This window comes from Durio zibethinus, chromosome 12 (assembly GCF_047325235.1).
Source record: "Durio zibethinus cultivar Kanyao isolate XHJ-2024 chromosome 12, ASM4732523v1, whole genome shotgun sequence".
In the NCBI taxonomy this organism is placed as follows: Eukaryota; Viridiplantae; Streptophyta; class Magnoliopsida; order Malvales; family Malvaceae; genus Durio; species Durio zibethinus.
The window spans coordinates 4,173,907-4,201,524 of NC_143173.1; the positions used below are offsets into that span (position 1 = coordinate 4,173,907).

Here is a 27,618-nt window from a genome sequence, read left to right on the forward strand (position 1 = left end):
TTTTAGCAGGATGACATCATTTTGTTTTTACTTACTGATCTAAAAGTTCCATTCTTTAAAATAGAAAGAAGATAGAAGGAAAAAATAGTGAAATTTCCATTCTAATCTCCTTCATAGTGCTCTCAATCCTTTCCTCTATATTGCTTCAGTTGATACTGTTAATACTCTTTTTTTCTGTGAGTTTCAGAGATTCAACTGGATATATTACAGATAAATAATCAATCACCAAACTTTGAAAAACACAAACTTGGGTTAGCTGTTATCAGTGTACAATTTCAATTTTAGAATCAATCAAAAGTCAAACTGAATTAATGACAGGCTATTTTGTGTGTTTTTGTGTTTGTGGTTTTCTATTATTTATAAATTTAATTTGAAAGAAAAAATCAGGTTTGCTTTTTAATGTCTTTATTCTCGTAAGAAAAAGTATTGTGCCTTCTAAAGCTTATTGTGTATCAAACTATACATGTACAAATATTCTAAGCTTTACTATTGTTGGAATCTATAGACAAGCTAATTAGAGAATGGAGGGATTAAGAACCTATCCAACTTTTTCTGATATCATGTTACAATTAGACAAAATAGTTGCCAACTACTGAAAACATGGGTGGTTGAAAGACACTTTCAAGCTTCCTTGGTATGATTCTATCACCATTTTATTTATTTATTTTGTTAAGAGGTCTAGGGTAAGTGCTATAGATGAATGAAAAGTTATTGGAGTTCCCTGACGAACATACCCAAGGTTCTATGAACTTTTTAGGCTTATGAATGTATGTATACATGACATACATTTGCATATTTGAATGTCTTCTTTGATTTTAATGTTTTTTACGATAATAATTAAGAAAAAAGCTTAGCTTTTTCTTTAATTTCTAACATTTTTCAATTCTTCGATCAATTCTCGATTGCTTTAGTTTATCGTTTCTCAAAATTGTATACATTAATTCTTGAGATATTTTTCCTCGATATGAAGCTCAAGTAGGAGATGTATTTAGAAGTAGTAAGTAAAAAAGCATCCATTTTTTCAATTTGATTTTATTGTATATTTAGTTTTTTTACTAATTTATTTGGTTTTCGATTTTTTAGTGTTATTTCAGCTTTAAAAAGCTGTGAACATCTGGTGATTAACAAAAAGATGCTGGAAGACCATGCTTTAAAAGGTCAGAATCACAAGCTAGCTCTTGAGTAGCAAGCTTTAATCCTAAAACAGTAGGCACAGGCATGTAGCATTTATTTTGTCAGACATATATCATTGATATTGTAACCATTTGAAATTTATTTATAGCGTTAACCTTTATAAAATAGTTCGGCACTTCACTTCCAATTGTTAGAGTATCCTTCCTTCACAAATACTAAATAAAGATGATGGAAAGGGTTTGAATTTTTGTTTCTTTTTTATTGATCTTGGTAAAATATTTTGTTTTATTTTATTTGAAGTTTTTGATTGCTTGGTGTTCGTTGCTAAAAGCAAAATTTTGATTTTTCATTTTTTCCTTTATTCTTTCTCTTTGATATAATAATTGGTTGAGATAGTGGTGGAATTGATGGTTCATATATATTTCTAACTTATTATTCTTTAAAAATATTTTAAGTTTAATTTCCTTTGATACCACATAATATAGGTATAGATAAGTAATGCTTTATTTGATCAATTGGCCTAGAAAATGATAGGAAGTGAGATGAACTTAAATTTTTACTCTGAAATTTGAATGAAAGAACCTTTAAAATTATTTATGCTTAAAAGCAAATTTCCAGTTTGAAAAACCAAAAAAAAAAAAAAAATCTATTATCTAATACATAACTAAGTCAAAATGAAATTGACATATTCGCTACATTTTATTGGTAACATCGTTGGGCAGTATTACTTTATTTCGAATTTGTTGTAATTTTAGTAATTTATAGAAAATATGTTTTCTTGCATTTATTGTAATGTAGTTCTTTTTGTTTGCAAAATGCAAGGAGATAATGCCTAAGTAGTAGGCTAAATGTAGTCGATTGGCATATAGAGTGAACTTATAATAATTTTTATTCACATTTTGATTGCGTAAAATATAACTACTTGCTAAAAGGATTGATTGTTTAAAGGTAAACAATCTATTTTTATTGGCAATGATTTTATAATGAAACTTGAGATTATAAATTTAAAGAGTCACATAAACAAAATTTGGTTCCTTGTGCGGTGTATTTATCTCTTTCTCTTTTAGAAGATAGTTAATAAACATTTTAGGTTGTTAAGAGATACTAGCATTGGTGTATTTTTCTAATTACTCTTTAAATTTTTCTCCCTTTATAGTTCATTTTGATCTACTAATTTTGCCATCTATTTATGTTGGTAGGATATGAATATCCAAGAATATATCGATGCCTATAACTAAAGTAATTCTTTTTTCCTTTATGATTTGCACTAGTCTCCTAAAATCAAATGCTTCGTTAATAGCATCACGACTATGCTACTCAAGAATATAAAAAGATCACTAAAAGATTTCATTTAACAAGTTGGTAAGGTGCCTATTTAACCTTTATTCTGATGAAATGTTGTTTCCATAATTAAGTTATTTACACTTTGTTGTTATTGACTGTTTTTTTTAATTTAATTGTGTGGGTTGTAACATCAAATTGAATGTTTTTTGGCTATTTTATTTAGACTTTTGCATAAACAATCATGTTATTTTTTAGCCATTATCCTTTTGTTCTTTTATGATGGCTTACAACTTCTATTTTAGCTGCCTTTTGATATTTTTGTATTATGAACTTTAAATAGCTATGGTTCAATGTCTAACTTATGAACTATTATATATATATATATATATATATATATCATATTCTTATTGTACTTTTATTATATAGGATTTAATTGATTTTACAAAATGGATTGTCCCGTAGCATAGCGTGGACAGTTCCTTAATCTATAATATTAAAGTTGTAGAGATTGGAAGATAGTGGGGTGTTAACGTGGCACCCCGCCCTTTTTCCATTCGCTATTTTTTATGTTTACTAATTTTTATTTATATATTTTTTTGTTTTTACTTTTATTGGATAAATTTTATAAAAAAAAAAATCAATGGATGTAAGATGATAAAATAATATGTAATCAAATTAAAATTATTTTTTAAATGAGGTCAGATTAAGATGGAATTAAGGTGTTTCATCCCATATTAGATAACTACATGGCATTTTTATCTTTTTATTTTTCATTTTCTTTTTTTTTAAGCTTTTGTTTTTTTTTTTGTTTATTTATTTATTTAAATTTTTTTGCTTTTGTTTTTGTTATTAAATAAATTTTGTAATAAAAAAGTCAATTGAAATAGAGATGACAAAATAATGATTACCCAATGAGTTTCAATTCTTCTATTCAATTGGTGCGGTTTCTTTTAATTCTTGATAATTGGATTGTGTTTTTTTTTCAAATCAAACTCAAGTTAAAACAAGATTTTGGGTGTTATGTTTCAATCTTGATATATAAAAAATATTTTTTTTATTATTTATTTAATTTTATATTTATCTATGTTTTTATTTTAAAATATTATTTAATATCTTAATTTAATAAATTCACATATCAATCAATTTGACTTTTTTTTAAAATTTTATTTATTAGATAAATTGTAAAATAAAAATCAATGGATGTAAAAATGATAAAATAATTTATATCTGATAGATTTCAATTCGCCACAATCTAATCGAAGTGGTTTTCTTTTAAAAAATAAAAATTAACTAAAATTTTATCTCTTTGAACTATTTGGGTTAAGTTAGAATTATGTTTGAGATGCTTTATTCTAACCCTCTTCGTTATATATTAAAAAATATAATTAATTATTTATTTAACTTCTATTTATATATGTTTATTAATAAAAATATTATTTAATATATTATTTTTAAAAAAAATTATATTTATATATAATTAAGTTATAATTTATATTAAAAAATAAATACATTTATATTTGTCTATATGTTATCTATAAAAACCTAATCTAAAAATTTTACTTTTTTTATTTTTAAAATATAATTAAAAAATAAAAAATAATTCTGCAACGAAATACAAGTCTAATTCTAATTATAATTATTATAGAAAAATCTAATACCTTACACTAAAATACTCTTTTTTTATAAAAAAAATGAAAAATTATTCATTACGATATTAAAGTTATTACAATTCTATGTAAGATATGATAATTTTAAATATCATAAGAAAAATATGAAAATGAGATAATATAAAATGTTAACAAAAATAATATATGAATTTAATAAAATAAAATATATTTTATATTTAATATATAACCATAAATTATAATGTAATAAATATTATATTATATTACATATATGAGACAAAATAAATATTTATAGACAAAATTTTTTTTTTTTTTACATTAGGAGGACAAAGGTTTAAAGAAAAAAGGAAGTTTAGTTCAAAATTATGTTTTTAATGTTCCCAAAAACGTCTTTAACTACCAAATTAAAAGGCTTGTAGACCTTATAGACAAAATTTCTAGTGTATATTAAATATTAAATGCGCCGAATAGAAAGTTCATTTGCCTAAATAACTAAGAACCGAGAGAGAGTTCTATGCTCGGTTCAACCGGGATCTGGTTCAACTCAAAGGAAAAGTAAAAACCAGCCGCCAAAAACCGCCATTTCACCCTTAAAACACAAACCCTACCAAAACCCTAAGGCTTAACCTTCTCTTCCTTTGCCTCCCTCTTTTTCTTTCCACCAAACTTTTTTCTTCCTCTATGGAATGAGAGAATTTTTCTCAAATTTCTTATTCTTCAAGCCAACTAATTCTGACAAAAAACGGCTTAGAACCCTAAACCCAATCTGGCATTTTTTTTTTGTAGTCAAACAAATCACACACCAAGTAGACTGCTGAATTTGGCATTTTTTGTTTAAAATAAAATGGCAAAAACGTCTACAATGGGCTAATATTGGAGTAACGGCCACCCACAATGGGTGAGTTAATTCGAGAAATAAACTGCCTTTGGACAGTCAATGTTCGTATTTTAAAAACATTAGTTCCTACTTAAGATATAAACTGCCTTTGGGCAGTTGATGCTTGTGTTTTAAAACACCGTAGAAATGCCGCCTATCTCGGCATTTCGCCAAAAACAAGATAGAAGTAAAGAAAAAGGTTTCTCACAAAGAAACAAAAAAGGTTTCACACAAAAAAAATAATAATAAAAGAAGAGAGAGCCAGACATCTTATAACTCTCAAGAGGTATTTTTGTTTCCGTGTATTGAAAGAGAATTTCTTGTTTTCGTGTATTGAACGACTTATACCGTGGATATGAACAATTTTCGTAAAATGATTTTATTCGACAACCAATAATTCAAGTAGACTTTCGTTTGCACTTCCATTTAATAAGTAAATGTTATGATTATTTTCGCATATATACCTTGCATGTATTTAACTTACAGCTAATCTCAGCTTTGACTGTAGCATCTGCTTTTCTCTTTTATCCCAAACCATAACGTTACTTTTGCTGATGGACCCTTCAATTTTCCTTTATTTCCTCAGTCTTCCTCTGGACAATTGCAATCACAGCCGTCTGCTTCACCGGCATCCACGTCTGATAAGGGGGCTTCTGGAAGTGTTAGCGTTAGGAATGATAATCCAAATACGCCCTCAGCTGGGTTTAATCCTGAGGCTTTGGAGAGAGGAGCCAAGGCATTGAGGGAAATCAGCAGCTCCCCTAATGCCAAAAACGTGTCAAATGTTTTGTTAGTACTTTTGGTTGTTTGAGGTTTTTGGGAGTTTATGCAAGCGGTATTTTTTTTAATGTTTAGTTGCTGAGGTCAATTGGTTTGGAATTTTATTTCGAGTTTACGAGGAGGAATTACTTATTTAATTTACATATTTCCTGTAATTTTGGTTATTCATTTTGTTAAAGTGGTAGAGTTTTGATGCTAATGGCTTGTTGCTAGTTTAGGCTTTTGAACTTATGAATAAGCAAGAAGAAACAAGGCAGGCAGAGTTGGCTGCAAAAGCTGCAGAATTTAAAGCAATGCAAGCCCAAGCTCAGTCTGTGAGAACCCTTCTGAAATTCTCTCCTCATGTTGTTACCTTAATGGTCAATCAATTAATTGTTGGTGGTTTAAAGATTAATTTTGAATTTGCAAAGGTTGTTCCTTAATAACATCAAGGTCAATCTGCTCAATTGCATTTATTTGGGTGGTGACATTCTTGGTTTTGTTGTGTCCTCACGAATCTTTTAAGCATGAGAATCTCATTTTAAGTTGCAACCAGGAAATTCTTTCTATTTTAATTCACCTTTCCCTTATTACATATGACGTTGCCTCTAGTTAGTAGAAGTCTTAGATTGCGCTATGGTACAACTTGTTTTCAATACATATTCTCCTGAGTGGATTGTCACAACGGTCTGTGGAGCCTTTTGGTATTACATTGGATTGTTTAGTTGTGTGATTAAGTCAATATTGCAAGGCTAGCACTTGATTTTCTAATTGAGCTTTTCCATAAATATCCTAGGTGAATTTTGGTTATTCAAATGATTTTGTAGTTTTTTCATGTCAAGCTACTTTCTTTCTTGGTGAATGAGTCTCTGCAGGAACGTTTGCTTTTGAAATCTGTCAGCAAATTTTTTTCCCTGTTTATTTACAGATAGCAATGTATTTGTTATACTTAATGGTCTTTGGGAGGTATGGGATTTGGTCATTTAAATAGTAAGGTTTACCCTTTTAGTTTCTAAACTTTGCTTCCAAATGTTATGCTGCATCTGGAGCTTTCTGTTATGGTCTTGTCATTTTTTGTATTGTTATTTTTTTTGAATTCCTACCTGGTTGCCGGCAGGAGAGACAGGGTAATATATGATGAACAGAAGAAGCTAACTCAACATCGAGCCCAAACAAAGTCACAGATGGCTCGTTATGAGGATGAATTGGCAAGAGAGAGGATGCAGGCATTTATCCTCTGCGTTCACAAAATAGTTACTATATATTAACATTTATGGAAAAGAATGTAAATGTTTTATGCTATTTTAGGCAGAAAGTGAAAACCAAAGAGCAAGGAATTAAGAGCTGGTAAAACTGCAAGAGGAATCAGCCATTAGACAGGAGCAAACTCAGCGATCCACAGAAGAACAGATTCAAGCACAGCGACGACGAACAGAGAGGGAAAAAGCTGAGATCAAACGTGAAACAATCAGAGTGAGAGCTATGGCAGAAGCAGAAGGGAGAGCCCATGAAGCAAAGCTTGCTGAAGAAGTTAATAGGTACATACTCTTAGATCATGCAAATGCAGAAAGTGAAAAATAGGTTGCTGTGATAAATACTACTTTTGACCATATTGGAGGTATCAATTCAAGAATATGCACTCACTCATTGTAGGAAACTTTAAATAGCTAAATTCTGAAAATAAAATTCTTATGTTTAACATTTTGTTCAAATTTAACCATAACTTTAAAAAGATTGTACATTTGTTATGGAGGGGAAAGGAGGCAGATGCCTTTCTCTCTGTCTTCTATAGTTTCTGTATAATCTAGCCTAGTGGAAGAAAATCGAGGCACTAATTAACCTGTTGCTTCTATGTTTTGTTGTTATACTAACTACAGTGGGGTCACTTATTTGTTTATTTAATAATTTATTCTTCTGCTGGTCTGAATAGAATTTCAGCTCAATGATGACGTTGATGTGTTTTTTAAGTCCCATTTGTTTATCTTTTACTGCTTAAGAAGGGATGGCTTAATTGGACAAAATCTTTCTGTCTGAGTGGTTTGCGGGCCATTTTAACAGGTCAAAACAAGCTGATTGTGGCTGTTGGACGGTTGACTGCTCTTGCAGTAGGCATTTACACTACCAGGTAAATGATGGATTTTGCCTGAAGATTTGTATTTTCTGTGTCTTTTTGCCATCTATGTGTTGGAGGTGTTGGTGAGTTGTCTTCGAGAAGCTCATTAAATCAATTCAGCGCCTCAAATGTTCTTGTGTCCTTATAGATTTAATTATTTTTCTTGAATAATGTCTTGTTTCTGATTTAAAGAGGTTCAAATTTGCTTTGCTTAAATACCCCCTTTTTTTTTTGTTTTTACAAAACATTGTAGTAACTTGCAACAAAAGTAACTAGCAATGAAAGTAACTAGCAATGATTACAGTTCTGTTCCTTTACCCTTGGGATTGGCTTTTCCTAGTCTAACTGAAAGCCTCACAAAATTCTCATGCTGCGGGTACCTAGTTCTCATATATTTTGAAGTCTCTGTTAAGTTCTCTATTAGACTGTGGTTTTTTGAAGAAATCTCACACAAAATATATCTTCCAGGAGTTTAGAAAAAACTCCATTTCTAGATATTGTTTTCTTTTGCTAAGGACAAATGATAGGAAACACCACCTTGGAATTTGTGAAAGAAATTGTTTCTTTTAAGTTTGAACTGAGAAAAAAAGTTAGGACTTACCACTCAAAACCTGGAAGTTTAATTACACTCTAAATGCATTTTGTTAAGTGTGTGTTATGGTTTTAGAGAGGAGTTATGAATTTTATATCAATTTTGTATTAAAATTTAAGATATAATAATTCATATTACCTTTAATTTGTCACGAGATCAAGAGAGAATCGAAACAAACAATATTTCACAAGTTATATTAACCCTCAAAGATGTCGGATGAGTTCATTCTAGATCTTAAAGCCGTACAAGCTTGAAGCTTAAGTCTCAATCTCTAACAAGTTATATCAAAATCAGCTCTAGCTCTAGGGATACTAACTGAGGTTTGAAAGATGGAGATGAGTGCTTAGATCGACCTTCTTATTCCTTAGGATGAACAATATCCCACGATGAAAGAGCTTCAACCAATAAATGAGATTAGAGACGCTAACATAACAGGAGCAGAAGACATATCTTTAAGAACGAAGAACGGGATATTCGCTTTAGAAGGAGGAGAGCGAAGAGATGAGCACTTTGAAAGCAGCTTTCCTTGACGAAGTCATCTATGTGGCCAATGCACGCTTCAAAGAAAGCAAGAAGGGATGCTCGCTAGCAGCTCAAGGGGATTGAAGACCAAGGCAGGGCTCTTGTTGACAAAGAAGGTCTAAAAAGGCAATTTCACGCATTTGAAGGTAACCACCCTACTAGTCTAGTATAGTAGAAAGACCTATCCGACCTGTGAAAGTCTCGTTTTTGACTAAACTAAGAAAGACGAGCTTTGCTGCGACGAGGATGCCTTTTTTAATCAGCCAACGTCAAGACCTGCAAAAGAGTCCTACCACATTAAGGGAGAGCACCCAACTTGCTTGTTGACACGTGAGGGGAAATAGGAGTCTGAAGTGGCAGGACGTGGAAATCACAACTATTATCGGATCGGTAGTTCGAGATGGTGTTTGGTATGATTAGGTCGGGAAAGGACTAGGCGTCAGCTTCCACACCGGTAGAAATCGTAAGGTTCATCCTCAACTTCTGTACGGGTTCGATAGTTTGGTTCGACTGATACTGATGTCTCATCGGGTTCAGATGGGGATGGGAATGCGGATTTTGATGCCTCGTATTCGTTGGAAGAGAGTGTTTCCAAAGATGAAGACCTAGAAACTAGAAAGCCCTAGAGCTAGAGCTTGTTGAGAAAGTTGCTTTAAAGATAGGCACTCTTTCCCTATGCGAAGTAGAGAACTACTTTGGCAGCTTTGATTTAGAAAAGAAAACTGGATGTGTTTGAAACTACGGGCTTGACCTCTGGCTTGGGAGACAGAATCTATCACCTTAGCGTAAGGTGGTCTTGGCCTTCTCTGGTTGCGCGGCTTTCTCGATACGAAAGAAAAGGCCTAGCCTGCAGTGGGACTTCTAATTTTTTTGACTTGAAGTTGGTGTCATGGATGTCTTTAACGGAGCTGCTTTGTTGCCACCATTTCGAACAAGTGAAGAAGAATATTCTCTTTGTTCTACCGCTTTAGAGCTAGATGCTCCAGATTGTCTGCAATATAGTCTATATTAAGAGTTTACATCAACTTTAACTTGTAAGGCCAGTAAGGGGGTGAAGCGGATAACATATTATAAGTTATGTGAATCGTGATAGATAGATTAATTTAAGATGTTACGCTAGATTAGAGTTTGAGTCTCAACCTGTATTAAATCATAAAATATAAGGATTCACATCACCTTCAACTTGTGAGATCAAAGGAAGCCGAAGCGGATAATGCCTCATAAGTTGTATGAATCGTGACAATACCTCATAAATTTAACTGTAACAGATAAGTTGATCTGGAACGTCAGATGAGTCCATTCCCGAGTTTTGAAGTTGCACAAGCTTAGTTTGCAAATTGTGTGAACCGTGACAATACTTCATAAGTTGTGTGAACCATAACAAATAGATTGATTTAGGACGCCGAATGAATCCATTCTCGGATTCTGAAATTACATGAGACTGGAGTGTGAATCTCAATCCGTGACATGTGCATATGTATGCCATTCATAAAGTGGAAAATTCCTTCCAACATAAGGTTGGGTGTATGCCATTCATTGCCTCACTTGTTTTTTTGGTATCATTTTGCTAGTATAGCCTCACAAATTTTGAACCAAAGAATCATTCATTGTATCCTGCCTCGTTACTAATTATTACTCTTCTATATTTTTTTTAAATGAATGGGGTTAGGGGATAACTATTTCTTTGCCCAGAGTTCTAGCTAATGGGAGGAAAAATTTTGTGAATATTTTTAGATGTAAAGCTTCTTTAAGAGTTCTTTGTGTTCTCTCTGTATTTTCTGGAAGACTTGTATCCAAACTATTGATGAAATTACATTCTATCCCTATGCATCATTTTATTCTTTTATCAAAATTTGCCACTGTTAATTGTCAATTTATTCATTTGTCACAGTTTTGAGCGTAATCGCTTATGCATTTGCCACCCCTCTGATGCAGAGAAGGTGCAGGGGTGATTTGGGGCTACGTGTATAGGATACTGGGACAGCCATCACTTATCAGAGAATTCCAGAGGGAAGTATCCTTGGTCTGGCATCTTTTCCTGTGCCATGAGCTCTCTATCACACAGTGGCAATAACATATCACCTTCAAAAAATGGAAATGGGTTTGGTGATGTGATTTTACACCCTTCTCTTCAAAAAGGAATTCAGCAGCTAGCTGGTGCAACTGCCAATACTAAAGCCCACCAAGCACCATTTAGGAACATGCTCTTTTGTGGCCCTCCAGGAACAGGAAAAACCATGGCTGCAAGAGAACTGGCTCGTAAATCTCTATGATCTCTTATACCTTAATTGTGCCATTTATTGCTAGCATTTATACATGTTTTATTTTGCAAAAGATGTCTGTGTTATGAAAGAATGTTAATTTTTATTTTTTAAAAAAATGCATATTTTGGTTCTTTGACCATCTTTTGGATTCAGCTCAGTCAGAATATTAGACTTTGGGCATACGTTCAAGTGTATGAACCATAATGCAATGTACTTTTAAGTATCTATCTATGGTTAGTTATGGAAGGGAATCAAATAGGATAAGTTTTTGTATCTCTGGGACGATAGCTGGTGATTGTTGGTCTCATATTTTTGTATGCAACTTTAACATGATTCATTACAAATGTTTGAAATATGATGCTTTTTTGTTCATTTGTTTTCATTCTCCGATGTTTTACTAATGTTCAGGGGTTAGATTAGGCATTGATGACAGGTGGAGATGTCGATCCATTGGGACCACAGGCTGCTACGAAGATACACCAGTTATTCGACTGGGCAAAGAAGTCCAAGAAGGGCTCGTTTCTGTTCATTGATGAAGCGGATGCGTCTTTGTGCGAGTAAGTGGCACCATTTAGTTCAAATGTTGAATGATTTTCCCGTTGGGCAAACTTTACCATAATAATTTGATTCAAGATGTTGTGCTATCTTTTACCTTTCCTTTTGTTGATTAGGTATCACAAACCTTCGATCATGATGTCTCTAGGAGCTCGAGTTTGTATAAAAGTTAACCAATTTCTTTTGTATGATAAAAAAAAAAAAAAATCCCTCGTCTAATTATAAAGGAAATGTGCTTTATGACACGATTTGTTCTTTTTCTTTTTTTCTCATTCTGGGTAAACAAACGTTCTTTTCCGCACAGGTGACCAGTCCAAGGATATAGTCCTTGCCCTCGCTACAAAGCGTCCTGGTGATCTTGATTCAGCCGTGGCTGATCGTATTGATGAAGTATTGGAATTCCCGTTGCCCGGGGAAGACGAACGCTTCAAACTGCTAATGCTTTATCTGGACAAGGTACATAGCTCATAGCTCAGGCTGGCTCGAGAAAATCTGCTATGCTTCAACATATTTTCAGAAAGCAGCAGCAGAAGATTGAGATCAAGGGACTGACTGATGACCTCTTATGAGAAGCTGCAGTCAAATCTGAAGGATTTTCTGGAAGGGAAATAGCCAAACTGATGGCTAGTTTTCAAGCAGCTTTTTATGGGAGTGAAATTTTGTGCTTCGTCCAACCCTATTTCGCGAAGTGGTGGATTATAAGGTTGCAAAACATCAACAGAGAAGAAAACTGGCAGGTGCAGACGGAGATGGCGTCCGATTTATTTTTTATTTCTTGCTGAATTCACACTCAGGTGGCGAAATTTGGCCATGGCTGTTAGTTTAGCTCTGATTAGCAGGCCCAAATTTTTTTTTAAAGTTTTTAGCTTAGGGCATAATGCAATCATTCTTTTCCCCATCCAACGGAGGTTCAAATATATTGGATGCTTAAGTTATTCATAGGTGCATCTGTTCAATTTGTTTCCACAGTTCACATGGCTATCCTCTGCAATAACTGTATCTTAAAAAGTGAAATGAGCTTCATAGAGTGAATTAGTGCCTTCCTTTTTATACCAAGTGTTCAGGAAATGTTATGGTTTTGCAACTCTCAATGAATTAACATCCATCATAGAAGGTGTGCCGTTGGTTACAATCTGTCAGAAGATGAAAGGAAATCTGAGATATACCAATTTGGCAAATACTTAAAAAGGAAGCATCATCAGTTTCTGTCGAAAAACTAAAATAGGGAAACATGTTGTTCTATCCTCTCAGGAATTTTTTTTATTATTATTTTGATTTCTTTAAATAAGATTCATATTCTTACACATCAGCACAAAGGAAAGAATCATCCACTTCAACAAAAAATTTCTGTCAAAGCCAAAATATCATGTGTCGCTAATCCCTTATCAGAAAGAGGAGTAATCTTGCACTTACAAATTATGGTTTTTTCTCCGTCTAATAATCATGTATTTTGGGTTAGAAATATGAACTCGTAACAAGCGATTTTAGATCAAACCCAATTCTTCACTAATATAAGGCCTCCATGAGAGATATGCTATGCCCTGATCATTGGGCCTCACTAATATAAATTTGAATTTTATTGAAATAAGAAAACAACAACTCAAGTTGAGAAATATGAGATATTAACCCAATTATGCAAATAGGAAACTAGACATTAGGGTTAAAATAAGAAACGTTAAATTCGGTATTTCGAATTTGTTATGAAGGGCTGAAACAGAGAAGAGTGCCATGGGTACTGCATACTAACAATTACCCGAATAGCCTGATAAAACATCACAACACTTCTAGTGATGGTGCTCCTGAACGTAGCGCAGGCCACAATACTTGCATACTGCTGGCTCTTTCAAGTCAAGGCATATGAATTCAATTGGGTGTCCTAGAGCAGGATTATTGTCTACAACCAGAAACAACAGAGACCAGGAAAACTTGTTGTGAGCATCAGAAAGAAAATTCAAGCAACCTATGTAGATTATATCCTCTTATTTACGATTTTTTTGGTTTTAACTTGTTAGCAAAAGCAAAATTTTGACAAATTAAACTTTCATATATACCAAAATGCATGATTTCACTTTTATTTAATAACTATCTGTTAGTAACGCATCTTAGCAATTTGCTCATTTTTATGAAATATGATTTTTAAGTAACTTATTGTACTAGTACATAATTCATCTGTTAAGCAGCTTGTTCGCAAAGTGTAAACAAAAATAAGGATCAGACAATAACCTCCTTCACAAGCTGCAATCCTGCCTTCAACCTTGATAGGAGGAACTTCATTTATTAACTCCATTGGAGATTTTTTGCTTGTATCCTGCAAATTTGGAAAGAAAAGTAAAACATTCAAAATTACATACTCTATTTTAATCTTCGCTTCGTTTCCTTCTTTTCATTTTCGGAGGCAAGTGCCAATCATTTAATTGACATGTTTTTATTGTTATGTTTGATAGGGCATGTACTATGTTATACGGACTTGACTTTACCCCAACATACACCATATTTTTTAGAAAATTTGAAATTTTATAGGTGTAACAAAATAATTAAAAAAAATGCCAAAAACATGAGGCATCCTTATTGGGATGCACACCCATGTCTATGTAACAAGGTATTTATGCATACATTTAAAGGAACAAGCAGTACAATTAAAGCGTAATAGCCATGAAATCAAAAATGCAAACAAACTGTCTATGTGATGCATCTATTCAAAACTAAAAATACTAAATCAGTATCAAAGACATTGACCAGGCAGACAATCTTAAAGAAGCTTTGAAAGGGAATCACGAGTATCACTGCCTCATCAAAATCTTCAAGGCGAATAACCAAAATCAGTACCCTAATGGAAAGAGGAAAATAAGAAGGTGCCAAAAATTCAACAGATCGAGGCTATTCAAAATTTGAACGTCTTCTCTAAATCGAAGTACTAAATCAATGGGAAACAGATATCAAATATGCAAAGGCACAAGCCAACAACCTCTGCAAAGCATTCTACTTTGTTTATAACCATGTAATCAGTGCTGAATTCATTTATGCTTTGATTCTTTTAGACAATCGTCACTACAATCTGCCAGCACGTCTTCAAATAATTCAGAACCCCAAACAGGAGGTAAAACACTTGACAAACAAACACAGGTCATCTACTTGAAAATTGAATTTCTTCTAGTAACTATAAAGGCCAAGATCAAAAGGGCTTTGACGTGTTGGATATATCAGAGTTTAGCAAAAAAAACAATGAAAATATAAGGCAGTCTCAGGACAAATAATCAGATAATCCATTAATAATCCCTATTCTAAAGTTGATTTTACACATTTTAGTGATTTAAAAAGAAAAGGTAAAATATTCCAAAATTTTGTTTTTGTTTTTGTTTTTTCTGATCGGATAATTAAAATTTAAGTTTGTTAGCAGCCAAAAAAAGTAAATAATCAAAGAAATCAAACATATTAGTAAGTCAATACCCTAATAACTGAATTCATCAAATTCTACAAAGAATGTGAAAAGCCAGAATAAAAAAATCAAATTTATTCTAATTTTTACTTTTTTAATAATACTTTCAGATAAAACCCATAAAATTCCTAAAATTAACCTTAATCTTCTACAAAAATTCAGCAGAAAATTTTTTAAAAAATAAAAAAAAGGGAATAAATACCTGCATCCATTTGGCAGTGTGATTGCTGATTTGGCTGCCGACAAGACTGAAATTTCGAGTCGTAGATCCCAAATTTGATGATCTGATTAGGGTTTTGAGAACACCCGAGTACGCCATTTTTTAAACTTATTTTCCCTGGTCTTTCTCGGTGATGGAATTGGAAAGAGAGAAAGAATGATTAGCGCGCCTTAGTTAGTCCAAAGAGAAAGATAGCTGGGCTCAATTTTCGTCGATGGATGTTGAGCTCAATTCAGAAATAGTTCAACAAAAACAAAGCCCAAATTCTGTTTCCCAAAAAAATAAATAAATAAAGCCAAAATTGTATACTACTATTTTAATTTATGGATAATAAAAAACAAATTGAGAATTCATAATTTTTAATAAAATTTTTAGACTCCACCATTAATCTAATAAGGTGACACATATCTTTAAAATATAATAAAAAATAATTTTAAAATAAACATATGATGTGATTTCTTTTTAATTTTGCTTATAAAATTAAAAATTATATTGATAACGTATTGTAAACGAATTATTGCAGAGAATTACTTTGATACAACTGCAAGTTTGCAACTCCATATACTATCATCGGCAAGAAGGCAGATATACTGCAAAAAAGGATATGACTAAATCAATTAACAAAAAAGTTTATACGATTAAAGTTAATAATATTAAAATTATAATATAGAGCCATCCTTTCGATATATATCATTAAGATTTTCTTAATTACAATAAAAAAAGCTAATCCAATTATATTTATCCATAAATTTCAATTAAATTGTTTCTTTTTTAATATAAATTAAAATTTTTAATGAATTGAGTAATCAAGTTTTAATTCGTTGGCTTAGTTCATTTGATAACTTATTGTACATTTTTTTACTATTACCGAAAAAGATAATAAATTTACTTATTAATAGCTTTTCAAAAATTATTTTCATCAACATTGATATAGACTTTATAATTTTCTATTAAATGACATCATTATTTCATAAATTATTCATTCAATGAATATTAATTTTTTTATTATTTTTAAAAGTTATTTTAAATATTTTGTACTGTAATACAAAAAATAGTTATTTATAATATTATACCAAATATGAGTGTAAGATCATTTATAATCAAATTACTCTGATAATCTTATCATCACGGTAAAACATTACCTTCAAATATATATTTAAAATATGAAAATTATCGTGTTATAATTCGTATTATCACGCCATATAATATATATATATATGTTTTTTTTTTTTTCTTTTGCCAAATTTATAAATGCCTTTTTTTTGTATATGGTTTTCATATCATTTAACCATATTGTTTTTAAAATTACCACATCTAACTTAAAGCAACATGCAAGAGTATCATAAAGCTAGTAGTACAAACAATTTCATGCTTCATTAGCACCATCCTTTTCTTAGGCAAGAAATAAAATTCAATTAATTTGAAGGAGAGGAAAATCAAGCAGGCAATGCAAGAGGTAACATACATGGATGGCATAACAACAAAATCAAAGACATTGAACTTAAGATCACTATTAAACAAATATGACTTACAACTTGAGGATGATGTTCTTGAACATCATAAAGCATAAAGCATTGTTATATGACTCCATCAAAGTTAGTTTTTGAACACTGTTATATAAGAGTCTGTGCAATACTTTATGCTTTCCCCTTTATTACTTTAATCTCTTTACCTTACTTTGCTAACATCACCAACCAGAAATGTTCCCTCTGTTGAAGGACAAAAGGAACAATCATCAACATAACAGGAAGGGGGACAAGAAAAGAAAGTAAATAAACAATAGAAAGAAAGAAATATCAAACCCACATATAAGAAAAACTCATGTTAATCAACCAATTGAAAAGATAAATATTCAAGCACATAAAAATCTTGATTTTGTTTTATTTACAACAAAAGTAGAATAACATCCTCACCATATCTTCAAGAATTACAACACTTGGCAGTTCAAAGGAGCAGATTACCATTGTTTGTTGCTGTTCAATTATGGCTGCAAAGGTAGTTTTAAAAGGAAACCTTCAATTGCCTACAATAAAATGAAATCTGAAAGGATTTAACTCCTACATCCTATATGCATGCCGGAAGCTGTATTGGAGATATTTATATAAGAAAATAATTGAGACTTTAGAGTGATGTCCAATATCAAACATGCACAAAGAAATTCACCAAATCTTCATTTCATCACAGGATGCAGTAAAATTGTCAGCAATAGAAACACTCAAAAAATCATATTTTAAGGTGGACAAAAACCACTAGCCTGGACATATGGTGAACTCTTGATGTGATGTGTATATGCATGCATGTATGGGTGTTCATGCTGTGGCTTCTAGAACTAAAAAGGAATATTAAAGCTTAATTCTGTTCAAGAGGTTAAAGTAATTGGTGGAGAGATCCAACCAACACTCCAAAGTCTAGTCATTTCAGCAGTAGAGATAACCAACTGCTTTGAAATCCTCTTAGGTTTCTTCTCATGTCTACAACATCACTGAGTGACACATGACTCAGACTAATCAAAGGCCAAATGATTGATCTATCTTGAGATCCCCAGTTTGCAAATATCTGGTAAGATCCTTAATGACAAAACTTATGTTTGGTTGGCAAATGGACTTCAGTCATACAGTCATCAATTATTGTCGACTTCTAACCTTTGTTTTCAGTGACAGTGCATGTTTGCTTCTCCACAGCTGCTAAACTAACCAGATGTCATTGGCATTAAAAAGAAAGTCCATTTCTCTGTGTATTTTTTCAGATGCCACAGGTTAAAGTTTATGTGAAACTGATCCTTTTTTCTCTTATTTTAAGTGACAGTTGACAATAAGGAAATTTTATTTACAACTAATACCATTGACCAAGAGATTTTCAAGTAGAAAAAGATGATTAGACAATATATATTTCCAAGCTAAAGAGAATAAATAGAAATATTATATTAAAATGACGGTTTGGACAAATTGAGATGTTTATTTAAGTACACAAACCTGAGATTTCAACTTCCATGCCAATTATAGTTGTCACAAGGAAATGATAAGATGTGATCTCAGCCTCAATTAGTCCAGAATGATGCAAAGTCATTCTTTTAGCTCACTTCTTCAAGCCATATTTCAATTCCTTACTCAATATTGGGCAACAATGTCCAGGCCAGAATTCATTCCTTTCGAGTCAGCACAGAGACAAATGTCATACACTGCCAAGAATTCAGTTTTGAATTTGATTATCCTCCCAGTGATATGTATAATAAAAAACATACAAAAATCATGAGGCTTTAAAAACATTTCATGACCACACAAAGGCAAATATGCAGATGCAATAACCGGTAGTAATTTTGGACAACAAAATCATGATTTTGTAAAGTCAAACAAATCTATTTGCCTACATGAAAGAAGCATTATGAACCAATTTCTGGGGAGAACCAAGTGAAAAAAAAAAAGCAAAAAAACAAAAAAACAAAACAAATCTGAGGCAGGAAAAGGAAAACAAAACGAAGGGTAATATAACCTAGTAAATAATGGCCTTCTTCCATAGATGAAAAAAGCTAGGTATCAACTAAAAATGAAGAGAATTTCAGAACCCGAAGCATCGTACTGAAATGATACCATTAAAAATCAAGAGGTTTTCATCTTGGATCCAACTTTGAGGTTTTCCAAAAATGGGATCCCTAAATTATTCATGGAATCACGAACACTTCTAGCTTCAGGTTGCTTTCCCTCATGCTTGTAAAAATGCACAGCTGCACTCATGATAAACCTATCTGGATCTGCAGTATCCCTGATCTGCTCAAAAAAGTTTAAGCCTTCTTCAACCAATGCATAATCAATGTAACCTCTTAGCATGGTGCGGTAACATGCCAGGTCAGGACTTAGACCAGTTGTAATTAGTTCCTTATAAACTCTGTCTGCTTCCCTCATCATCCCTACTTTTGCAAAAGCATGCAATAAATGATTAAAATGAGCACAAGCTGGGGGTATGCCCACTTTTCTCATAGTACTTATAGTTTGCTCCGCTTCTGCATATCTCAAACTCTCAGTATAAGCGTGAACAAGGGAAAGATAGGTGGAGGAGTCAGGCGAGAAACCATCTCTCTGCATGGCTTCAAAAAGTTTCTCAACTTCGTCACATAGTCCTGCACTAGCATATATATTGATCATAATATTGTAGCCTACCTGCATTTCCCCAGAAAAGGCAACAGTAAGCACCAAAAGAGTAGATCAATGGCTCATTAAGTAAAATTGTTATCTAAAATTCAGAATTAAAAGATACACTATGACCTTAATTTAGTACTCTTTTTCCATTTAATTTCAATTTAAGGAATTCAGGATCTTCTATCATGACTTTTCTGTATTTTAGGGTTCAAAGGCAGGATATTAATTTCAGCTGACTTCCATGCCCTACGGTTAGTTATGCTGCTGGTTAATTGTTCTGTTTGGTCAATCTTTTAGGAGTTTCTAAGAGTTTAGGTTATTTTCTTGAAGCTCAGGTTAGTTTTGTTTTAGTTTCCAATTAGGCACCCTTTTGTTAGTAGGTTTAGGAGCAGTAAATGCACCTAAACACATATGTAGCTTCAATCAATCAAATAAGGAGAGCTTTGGTTTATTGAGGCATGTATACCTGGGAAGATATCATGCTCTGCTTCCTTTAAAAATTTTTCCTCTTCTCTATCACTCTCTTTCCCCATAATACAGTACAATTGCCCTACCATTCACAGCAAGCAGCCTCTTCCTTTGAGCTTGCATATTCTTCCCTTTGTAACCCAAATCCAATTCCATATACTTTCCAACCCCTAATTCTTGCCCTATTTTTATATCAGTCCTTACCAGCCAAAACCCTCAAATTACCAGTTTTGAGATCGAATCTCAATTAATTAAACCCTTATTGTTCCTAAACCCTTCTAATCTCTACCATAGCTGTAACCCAAAAATCCCTAATTGACCAGCCAAAAATCTGTCCAACATCAATACTAAACATGTATAATTTATGCTTAAAGTTCCTCAAAACAATGTGTATCAAATATGAAAGTAACAAAATCAAAAGAAGCAGCCAGTACCATGCTCACATATCATTTTGCAGAGCCTCTACAGCATCTGAGGCAAAAATCCATCCTTCTACAATATGATCATAACAATGGGAGACTCTGACAAGAAACAAGAATATAAACATGGCCTACCTAATATGGTGCTGAGTTTTTTTTGGCCAGAATGTATTGTTGAATTGAAAGATGTCATTTCTAAAATTTTTAAAATAATCATTTCTAATGCCAAATATAGTAAATTGCATACACAAACATACATAGCGACACACAGTTGCACAGTTTTCATGTGGTGTCCCATGCTTCAATCAGGTGGCCAAAGAGCCAAAGTAATGAATCAACCAGGCTATCGAAAACAATCATCCTTAGACATTATTAGCAACCAAATGGTACTTAGGTATCTATTCTAGTTTCCTTATACTTTCTCAACAGGGAATAAACATACCACTCCTGGTTTTATCCCTTCTTCTTGCATTTTAGTGAACAATGACGAAGCTTCATCCCTCTTACCTGGAAAACAATTAAACTAGTGATGCAGTGAACAGAAACAACAAAATCTAACTGCTGACCAGAACATCTAGCAGATTAAGTCAATAATCAGACATATATCATCATAAATGCCATTCAAGGTGAATTTGGTCAGCACTTCCATTACAGCCTTTACAGCCAATGACATTCAGCACCTGATTGTTTCATAGTATATATCATCTATGTTTCCACAAACTGCTAAAGAGTAGACAAAGTACTGGAAATGACAATGTCTTCATTGATTTTCTTAATGTCATAAAAATGTGCAGCAATCCAGGAAAAACCCAAGAAATAATATAGCAATCTATTTCAAGAGCGATCAGTGCCTTTTAAAAAGTCTTCAATGAGCAAGCTGCTATCACTTTTAATGTGTGCTATGAAATTAGATACTTTGGTAACATAAGAAAAGCTTTTAAAGATTCATGACAGTGAACTCTAGCCCCTTCACCTCTAATTCCGGCTACTACATTAACATAAGACATACATCAAATTTAAAGCCAATCAAATCTAAGATAACTCTACCACTATATAAGAAAAACTTGATAAAACTATCATAAGCAGCAATAATGTCCCTCTCTGGAAGGAGTAAGGATGGAAGTTAAAAGACCATAAACTGGCAGCAAGAGTGACAGAAGGAAAAGGGCAGAGGCAATGGAAGAAGAGAGAGGATGAGGTTTGGGGAGAAAGGAAAAATTAGAAAAAGAAATCAAGAGAAATTGATATGATTACCATTTGATTCTTTCAAGCAACTTCTTTTTTATCATTTGAACAGATCCTCACAGTAGGCATGACTCCATAACCTTTTGAAATGATCAGGGTTTATGTCTTAGAAGTTAAAAGTTCAGGGAATAAAGTGTTTTGAGTCAAAAATAAAGTGCCATTGGTATAATATTTCTAATTAATATTGCCAAATTGTCTTCACATATAAGAAATAAACAATTACCAGCCTTCCCATAATGGCAAATAAGATTCACGTATGCCTTCTCGTCCAGAGTCATGCCCAAGCTGTGAGCCATGTTGAACATCTCCACTGCCTTCTCCAGCTTGCAACCTTGTCCATACACACTGCATCAGGAAATGACCAGACTCCAACTGTCACATCAACGTTCAGTCATTGATAAATTATTTCTCATTGGTTAACCCCTTACCTAATCAACGTGTTAAATGTCTGAATTGATGGAGGAACTCCCATGGAAAGCATACGCTCATAAATGCTGGTTGCAAAATGTAATTTGCCTGCAAAGTTTTAACTAATTATTGCTAGCTTTGACCTGTGGGATACATTTATGGGCAGTGAATCAAGGATGTCTTAAGCAACCTGCTTCTAGCATTGCCTTGATAAATGTATTGTATGCTACAGTATCAAGTACCAAATTGTCCTGAAAATTCAATCGTATCATCTCTTCCGCCTCCTGATATTTTCCTGGGGAAAGATTGCTCATGTTACTCATTGAAAGTGACACAGTATATCAGAGACAACAGCATATTAAACCAAGAAACAACAGAAAAAACCATAAGATTGCTTCACATTTTAGATGAGCACACCAGCAAACTATCACTAGATTATAATCTTTTAAAACTAATTGGCAATAAATGGTAAAAAAACTGAATAAATTTTTGAAAACAAAAAAGGTCTCTAAAAAATATCCCAACCATTGTTACACTCTTCAGCTTTACAGAGTAAATTTCAAAGACACTTGTATGGTCTAGCTCTTATGATAAATCATTGAAGTTTCTTCACAGTGACGTATCATCTGAGATCATTTGTTATCAACAATAGCTGGCCTTATAAATATAAATTTACTAAAACTTTAGAGACATTATAAGCAAGGAATTTTGAACCCAAAATGATTACATGCTAGCAATTAATTCTTAATAGTGGATAATTATTTGTGAATTACTTAGAAGATTCTCATATAAAGCATATGCTATAACCTGATGATCCCTCAGAAATACTAGAAATATTTTGCAGCTCTTATGGATTGTTACAAACTAATACCAAAATTAGTCAAAGAGTTGACAACTTTGCTGATGGCAACAGCTCCAAGATCATGCCCTTTCTTGATTGCTTCTTTGTACAGTGAATATGCTGCCTCAGGTTTACCACATTTAACATATGCATCAATCATTGAGTTATATATCAAGTTCCCACAATTGGGAGAATCCACGGCTGCAGTGAAGATGTCTTGGGCCTGTTGTAGCATCTGTTCCTTCCCATATAGACCAATCATAGACACAATTGTTGCATCATCCACACTGCAACATAGCTTGACCACTTGACCATTAAGAGCTTTCACTTTGGATATATCACCTATTCAAGAAATCAAAATCAACACTCAAGTGAAACACACCACCCTAAATTCCACATTGGATGCACAGATAGACAAACTTTAAAAAAATTAAAAAAAATTTCCATAAATTAATAAAAAATATATTTATTACAATAATGAACAAATATTTACCTTCTTTCATAAAGTTGCTAACAAGTTGAGTTAATACAGACATGCTACCCGCAGTCTCAAGCAACAACTTCAATATTTCTTCTATTTTCCTGAAATCCTTACATTCCAAATAGAGCCTAAGTAAATATCCAAGAGCTGAGGTGTCAAGTTGGTCAGAGGCCACATTGCCTTTAACTTTCTGATGTGCCAGGTATTCTCCACACATAGCTTTAAAAATTGTTTGAATAAACTTGTTATCTTTGTATGAATCATTAGCACCCATCTCTTTTGTCAATCTCTCGATGTCTTCTAGCATTCCCTCCTTGCAATATATTCTTACAACTGTCCTGTAAAGCTCCTCATCAAAAACTACTTGATCTTTCCTTATCTGGACAATAAATTTCTTGGCCCTTTCTGTCAAGTTGAGTCTAATATACAATCTGAGCATGTCATTGCAAGAACCAGAATCAGGAAGTCCAGTCTTAGCTAGAGCCTGAAATGTTACTTCAGCAGAATCCAGATCTTCACTCATGACATAACATTGCAATGAAACTATATAAGCAAATCTAGAGAACCAAATGTCTCTAGACTTCATCATTTGAATAATATCCAAAGCCTTCTCAGCATTTCCTGCATTAAGATGGACTTGCGCCATTGCTAGATATGTTTTCTCATCACTAAGTAGGCCAAGCCGATCAATCTCTTCAAATGTACTTGCAGCATCCTCATAAAGCCCAAGTTTGCCATATATTCTAATGAGCAAACCATATATAACTTCATCAACTCTAATTTTATTTCTTTCCATCTCAGTAAAAAGAGATAGAGCTTTTGAATAATCTTCACTCTTATAATATAAAGTTAAAAGTGACGCACATGTGTAGTTGCTTGGAACTATTCCCCTGGATCTCATGTCTTCATATAATCTTAGTGCCTCCTGCCAGTTACCATCTTTAGTGTGCGAACTAATAAGCAGGCTATAAGTTGCTTCCTCGGGGACAAAGTCATGTTTCTTCATCTCATCAAAAGCCTTGAAAGCCTCTTCACAAAGGTCCCCTTTAACAAGTGAGTTGATTACTACTGTATAACTGAACCTATTAGGTGCCACCCCTTTATTTACCATCTGCCTCCATAAATCTATGACCTTTTCATGGAGTGATTTCTTTTGCAAAGAAGACAGCATAAAATTGTAAACAGCAGTTGAAAGTGTGATTCCCCTTTCTTGCACAGCAGAATATAAGGACAACATAGCCTTATGACGTCCCCATCTAGCATATGTACACAACATGGTACCACAAGCTACTTCATCAGGTTCACATCCTGCTTCAAGCATCTCCAAGAAGGTCTGTTCAGCCAGTTTGATTTTCCCAACTTGTCCATAAGCTCGCAAAACAATTGTATAAACAATAACACTTGGGCGATAGCACAACTGTTCAAACACAAGTCTATAATTACAATGTATTATTGTCCACATTTTGGAAGACACCAACATAATTACTTTTCATATCTTTAAGAAAGCTAAACATAATACCTTTAGAAGCAAAAAGCAAATACTGTATTTAGATACAAACATAAGTATTAAACTATTTTTGAATGACTAAAACATAAAAGTTTACCATTTTTCTAATAGGAAAACACAATATTTTACTTGTATAGGAAACAATATATATTTGAAGTCGTATTAGCTTGTTCATTGGAAGGTGCTAAATGGTCCAAATCCAAACATAGGGATAGATATGACAATTTGTATATCTATGTCTGTCTATTTCATGTCTAACAAGTGTAAAACATGAAAATTATCGTGTCATAATCATGTCAACATGCCAAACACAAAACACATTTTTTCTTTTATTTTTACCAAACTTATATAAGGTTTTCGCTAAAATTTTAAACCGTATCATTTTCGTGTCTTTTTTCATCTCGTTTTTATATAGTGTCACTGAGTTGTTTAAAATTGTCAGGTTTACATATGGCAAGATAGAAATAATGACATTGTGTGTGAAAGATACAAACTGCAAGGGCCAAGATTTAATGCATCTTATCCAGATTATTTGGACTTATGTTTAGCATTTCCAATGTTAAGTGTAATCATTTGGAAAAATTTTTAACTGAAAAATACTGCTAATACTAACAACTAAAGGAAGCATACAAGTAGCAGAAAACCAACTGAAAAAACTAACCTGCAACTTCATCCAAGCAAAGAAATCCCTAACCTGATTCCAATTCTTCTGTTCTTTCAAAACCACACACATTTCCCTAAAGCTCAACTTCCCCACAAAACTCCCCATCACCCTCCTCACATCAACTTCCCCTTCTCTCCTCCCTGCCATCCCTCTCACCGCCTTTATCGCCGCCACGACATGCTTTCCATACAACTCCCCATTCCTCTCATCTTCCAAATACTTCACCATCTGCTCAGGGGTTCTCTTTATCCATTTCGGAGTCATGGCTCGTGACCCTTGGTTACGCCTCAACGCGCTCAAATATTGGGCCTTCTTTTTTATGATTCGACGCGCGTTGTCGTCGGAGAGGGGGTTTTTGGGGTTTTTGGATTTGGGTTTCGGTTTTGTTGGGTCGCCGTCGCTGAGGGAAAATTGGTCCCGGCGGATTGAGGAGTGTATGGGGATTTTGAGCTTTTTTGAGGGTAGTTTTGGAAGGGGAAATGAAGGGTAGAGATGGTCTGTGCTGGAGAGGAAGGTAAACTTGAGGGAGTCCATTTGTTCAGTGTGTTTGTTTCCTGGGAAAGCAAGGAATTCAGTCAGTTCAACTTCAAAGGTTGGTTTGGTGCCACGGGAGGGAATTGAAAATCATGAGTAGATAACATAGAAACTTAAAACTTCTGCGTGCCTGACCCAAATTTCTTGGGCTGGCTGTTATCAGAAATAAACTGGTTTTGGCCTTCACCGCACCGTAACAGAACTTACGAGCATTGCATTGTTAATTACATTATTAATTAAATTTAAATATTAAATTAAATTAAATTTATTCAATATAAATTTTTTATTAAAAAAAAATTTTTAATTATAATTTTAATAATTTCTTTCGATCGCAATTATAATAATTTTTATTATTATTTTAAATTCATCAAAATTAATAACATCACTCATTTAAATGAAACTTTATTTTAAGATTAAAATTTTTTATAAAGAATTGTTGAGTTCACAATATTTATTAATTAGAAAATAATTAAAAATTTTATATCCATATAATTAATTTTCAAGCAACATTTTTATATTAGATTAGATTTAACAAAATTTTGCCAAAAAATATTAACAAAATCATAGTATTTGGAAGGTGGAAGGAAAGTGACAAAGCTAGATTGGATTCTAAAGGAAACAAAATTAAAAATTAAAAACTAACTTTTGTAATAATAAAAATTTATTTTATTTTTACATGCAACTTTGTTTGCAAATGGTTATATTCTATGTAGCATTCAAGGGTTTAATAGGTAGCAACAAAATTATAGTCATTTTGCTTCAATTTCCTCTGGAGTTAACCTCTTTGTTTTTGGTACAATGTCTCTTAAGTCTTTTATGTGCAATTAAAACAAAATTGAAAAATAATTTATACACTTTTTAATTATACAATTATAAAAATATTTTATGATTTAAATTTATGATATATTTGAAAAATTATTTATCAGAGCTCCATTTAGATTATAAACTTTGTCATATCTTTTAAATAAAAATGTTAGTAGTAGAAATTTTTCAAGATCTCTATTATGAATAGAGTTAAGATATAAAATATCAAAAAAACTATAGATAAAGATATAAAATACTAAAATTTAACTATTATTATTGATTAGATATTATCTATAGATAAATTTACTAATTAAATATATATGAATTAAAGTTTATTAAGATTTAAATGAAAAATCAATTTAAATATAAGATAATTAAATAAAAAAAATTATTATTTAAATATATTTATGGATTAAATAAAATTATATAGCTTGATTCTATACGTCTATCCATTCAACTTATTTTCCAAATAATATTTTATCTTCTCACAGACTTTAGCATTACTCTTTTGTTGCTCTTCCATTTAAGGTGGATTTATTTTTTCTTTTCTATTTTGTTGAGATAAGCTCTCTTAATTTAATTTTGACTTTTTTTTATATATTACAAAATATAAAATTACAAAAACACATATATTCTTATATTTTTTTGTTGTTGTTTGCAGACCTTTTATTTTTTTTTACAGATTCTTCACTCAATCAGATAATATATTTTATCTTTTAATTAATTATTTATT

The 27,618-nt window shown here is 32.4% G+C and overlaps 4 protein-coding genes across 13 annotated transcripts; 2 read left to right on the forward strand and 2 right to left on the reverse strand.

Moving 5' to 3' along the window:
* Positions 1-5,067: 5,067 nt before the first annotated feature.
* LOC111297453 (uncharacterized) lies at positions 5,068-11,179 on the forward strand. The gene is made up of 9 exons (XM_089741731.1): positions 5,068-5,082; positions 5,507-5,704; positions 5,919-6,110; positions 6,608-6,645; positions 6,797-6,905; positions 7,060-7,249; positions 7,738-7,804; positions 10,798-10,854; positions 10,972-11,179. Exons 1-9 carry the CDS (start codon positions 5,068-5,070, stop codon positions 11,177-11,179), a joined length of 1,074 nt encoding a protein of 357 aa, XP_089597857.1.
* A 306-nt stretch (positions 11,180-11,485) lies between these two features.
* LOC149515596 (uncharacterized) lies at positions 11,486-12,768 on the forward strand. The gene is made up of 2 exons (XM_089769161.1): positions 11,486-11,727; positions 12,030-12,768. The coding sequence occupies exons 1-2, from the start codon at positions 11,610-11,612 to the stop codon at positions 12,194-12,196; spliced, it is 285 nt and encodes a 94-aa protein (XP_089625287.1). The 5' UTR covers positions 11,486-11,609; the 3' UTR covers positions 12,197-12,768.
* Positions 12,769-13,284: 516 nt separating this feature from the next.
* LOC111295843 (NADH dehydrogenase [ubiquinone] iron-sulfur protein 6, mitochondrial-like) lies at positions 13,285-15,966 on the reverse strand. Its single transcript, XM_022889601.2, has 4 exons — positions 15,913-15,966; positions 15,364-15,647; positions 13,949-14,033; positions 13,285-13,619 (listed from the first exon to the last, which is right to left on the reverse strand). Exons 2-4 carry the CDS (start codon positions 15,478-15,480, stop codon positions 13,510-13,512), a joined length of 312 nt encoding a protein of 103 aa, XP_022745336.2. The 5' UTR covers positions 15,481-15,647; positions 15,913-15,966; the 3' UTR covers positions 13,285-13,509.
* Positions 15,967-16,872: 906 nt separating this feature from the next.
* Positions 16,873-26,300, reverse strand: EMB976 (Tetratricopeptide repeat (TPR)-like superfamily protein). Of its 10 annotated transcripts, none has more exons than XM_089769152.1 (11): positions 25,545-26,300; positions 23,389-24,793; positions 22,926-23,237; positions 22,245-22,349; positions 22,075-22,162; positions 21,870-21,991; positions 20,844-20,908; positions 18,969-19,535; positions 18,354-18,559; positions 17,295-17,368; positions 16,873-17,090 (listed from the first exon to the last, which is right to left on the reverse strand). In XM_089769152.1, exons 1-8 carry the CDS (start codon positions 26,079-26,081, stop codon positions 18,978-18,980), a joined length of 3,192 nt encoding a protein of 1,063 aa, XP_089625278.1. In that variant the 5' UTR covers positions 26,082-26,300; the 3' UTR covers positions 16,873-17,090; positions 17,295-17,368; positions 18,354-18,559; positions 18,969-18,977. The 10 variants fall into 10 exon arrangements, with proteins under 10 accessions (XP_089625278.1, XP_089625280.1, XP_089625285.1 ...); XM_089769154.1 differs by having other exon boundaries at positions 17,295-17,404; XM_089769159.1 differs by having other exon boundaries at positions 23,389-24,809; positions 25,545-26,051.
* Between the last annotated feature and the right edge of the window lie 1,318 nt (positions 26,301-27,618).

Excerpts from the sequence above, each read along its gene's own strand:
- EMB976 (XM_089769152.1), bottom strand. The coding sequence starts at position 26,081 with ATGGACTCCCTCAAGTTTACCTTCCTCTCCAGCACAGACCATCTCTAC. Across the intron at positions 23,238-23,388 it reads TAGCAACTTTATGAAAGAAG|GTGATATATCCAAAGTGAAA; the intron begins GTAAATATTTGT and ends TTTCTTGAATAG. Across the intron at positions 21,992-22,074 it reads ACATTTAACACGTTGATTAG|TGTGTATGGACAAGGTTGCA; the intron begins GTAAGGGGTTAA and ends TTCCTGATGCAG.
- LOC111295843 (XM_022889601.2), bottom strand. The coding sequence starts at position 15,480 with ATGGCGTACTCGGGTGTTCTCAAAACCCTAATCAGATCATCAAATTTG. Across the intron at positions 14,034-15,363 it reads ACACTGCCAAATGGATGCAG|GATACAAGCAAAAAATCTCC; the intron begins GTATTTATTCCC and ends CCAAATTTGCAG. Across the intron at positions 13,620-13,948 it reads GATTGCAGCTTGTGAAGGAG|ACAATAATCCTGCTCTAGGA; the intron begins GTTATTGTCTGA and ends TTCTGGTTGTAG.
- LOC149515596 (XM_089769161.1), top strand. The coding sequence starts at position 11,610 with ATGTCGATCCATTGGGACCACAGGCTGCTACGAAGATACACCAGTTAT. Across the intron at positions 11,728-12,029 it reads GCGGATGCGTCTTTGTGCGA|GTGACCAGTCCAAGGATATA; the intron begins GTAAGTGGCACC and ends TTTTCCGCACAG.
- LOC111297453 (XM_089741731.1), top strand. Across the intron at positions 5,705-5,918 it reads ATGCCAAAAACGTGTCAAAT|GCTTTTGAACTTATGAATAA; the intron begins GTTTTGTTAGTA and ends TTGCTAGTTTAG. Across the intron at positions 10,855-10,971 it reads GATGCAGAGAAGGTGCAGGG|TGGCAATAACATATCACCTT; the intron begins GTGATTTGGGGC and ends TCTATCACACAG.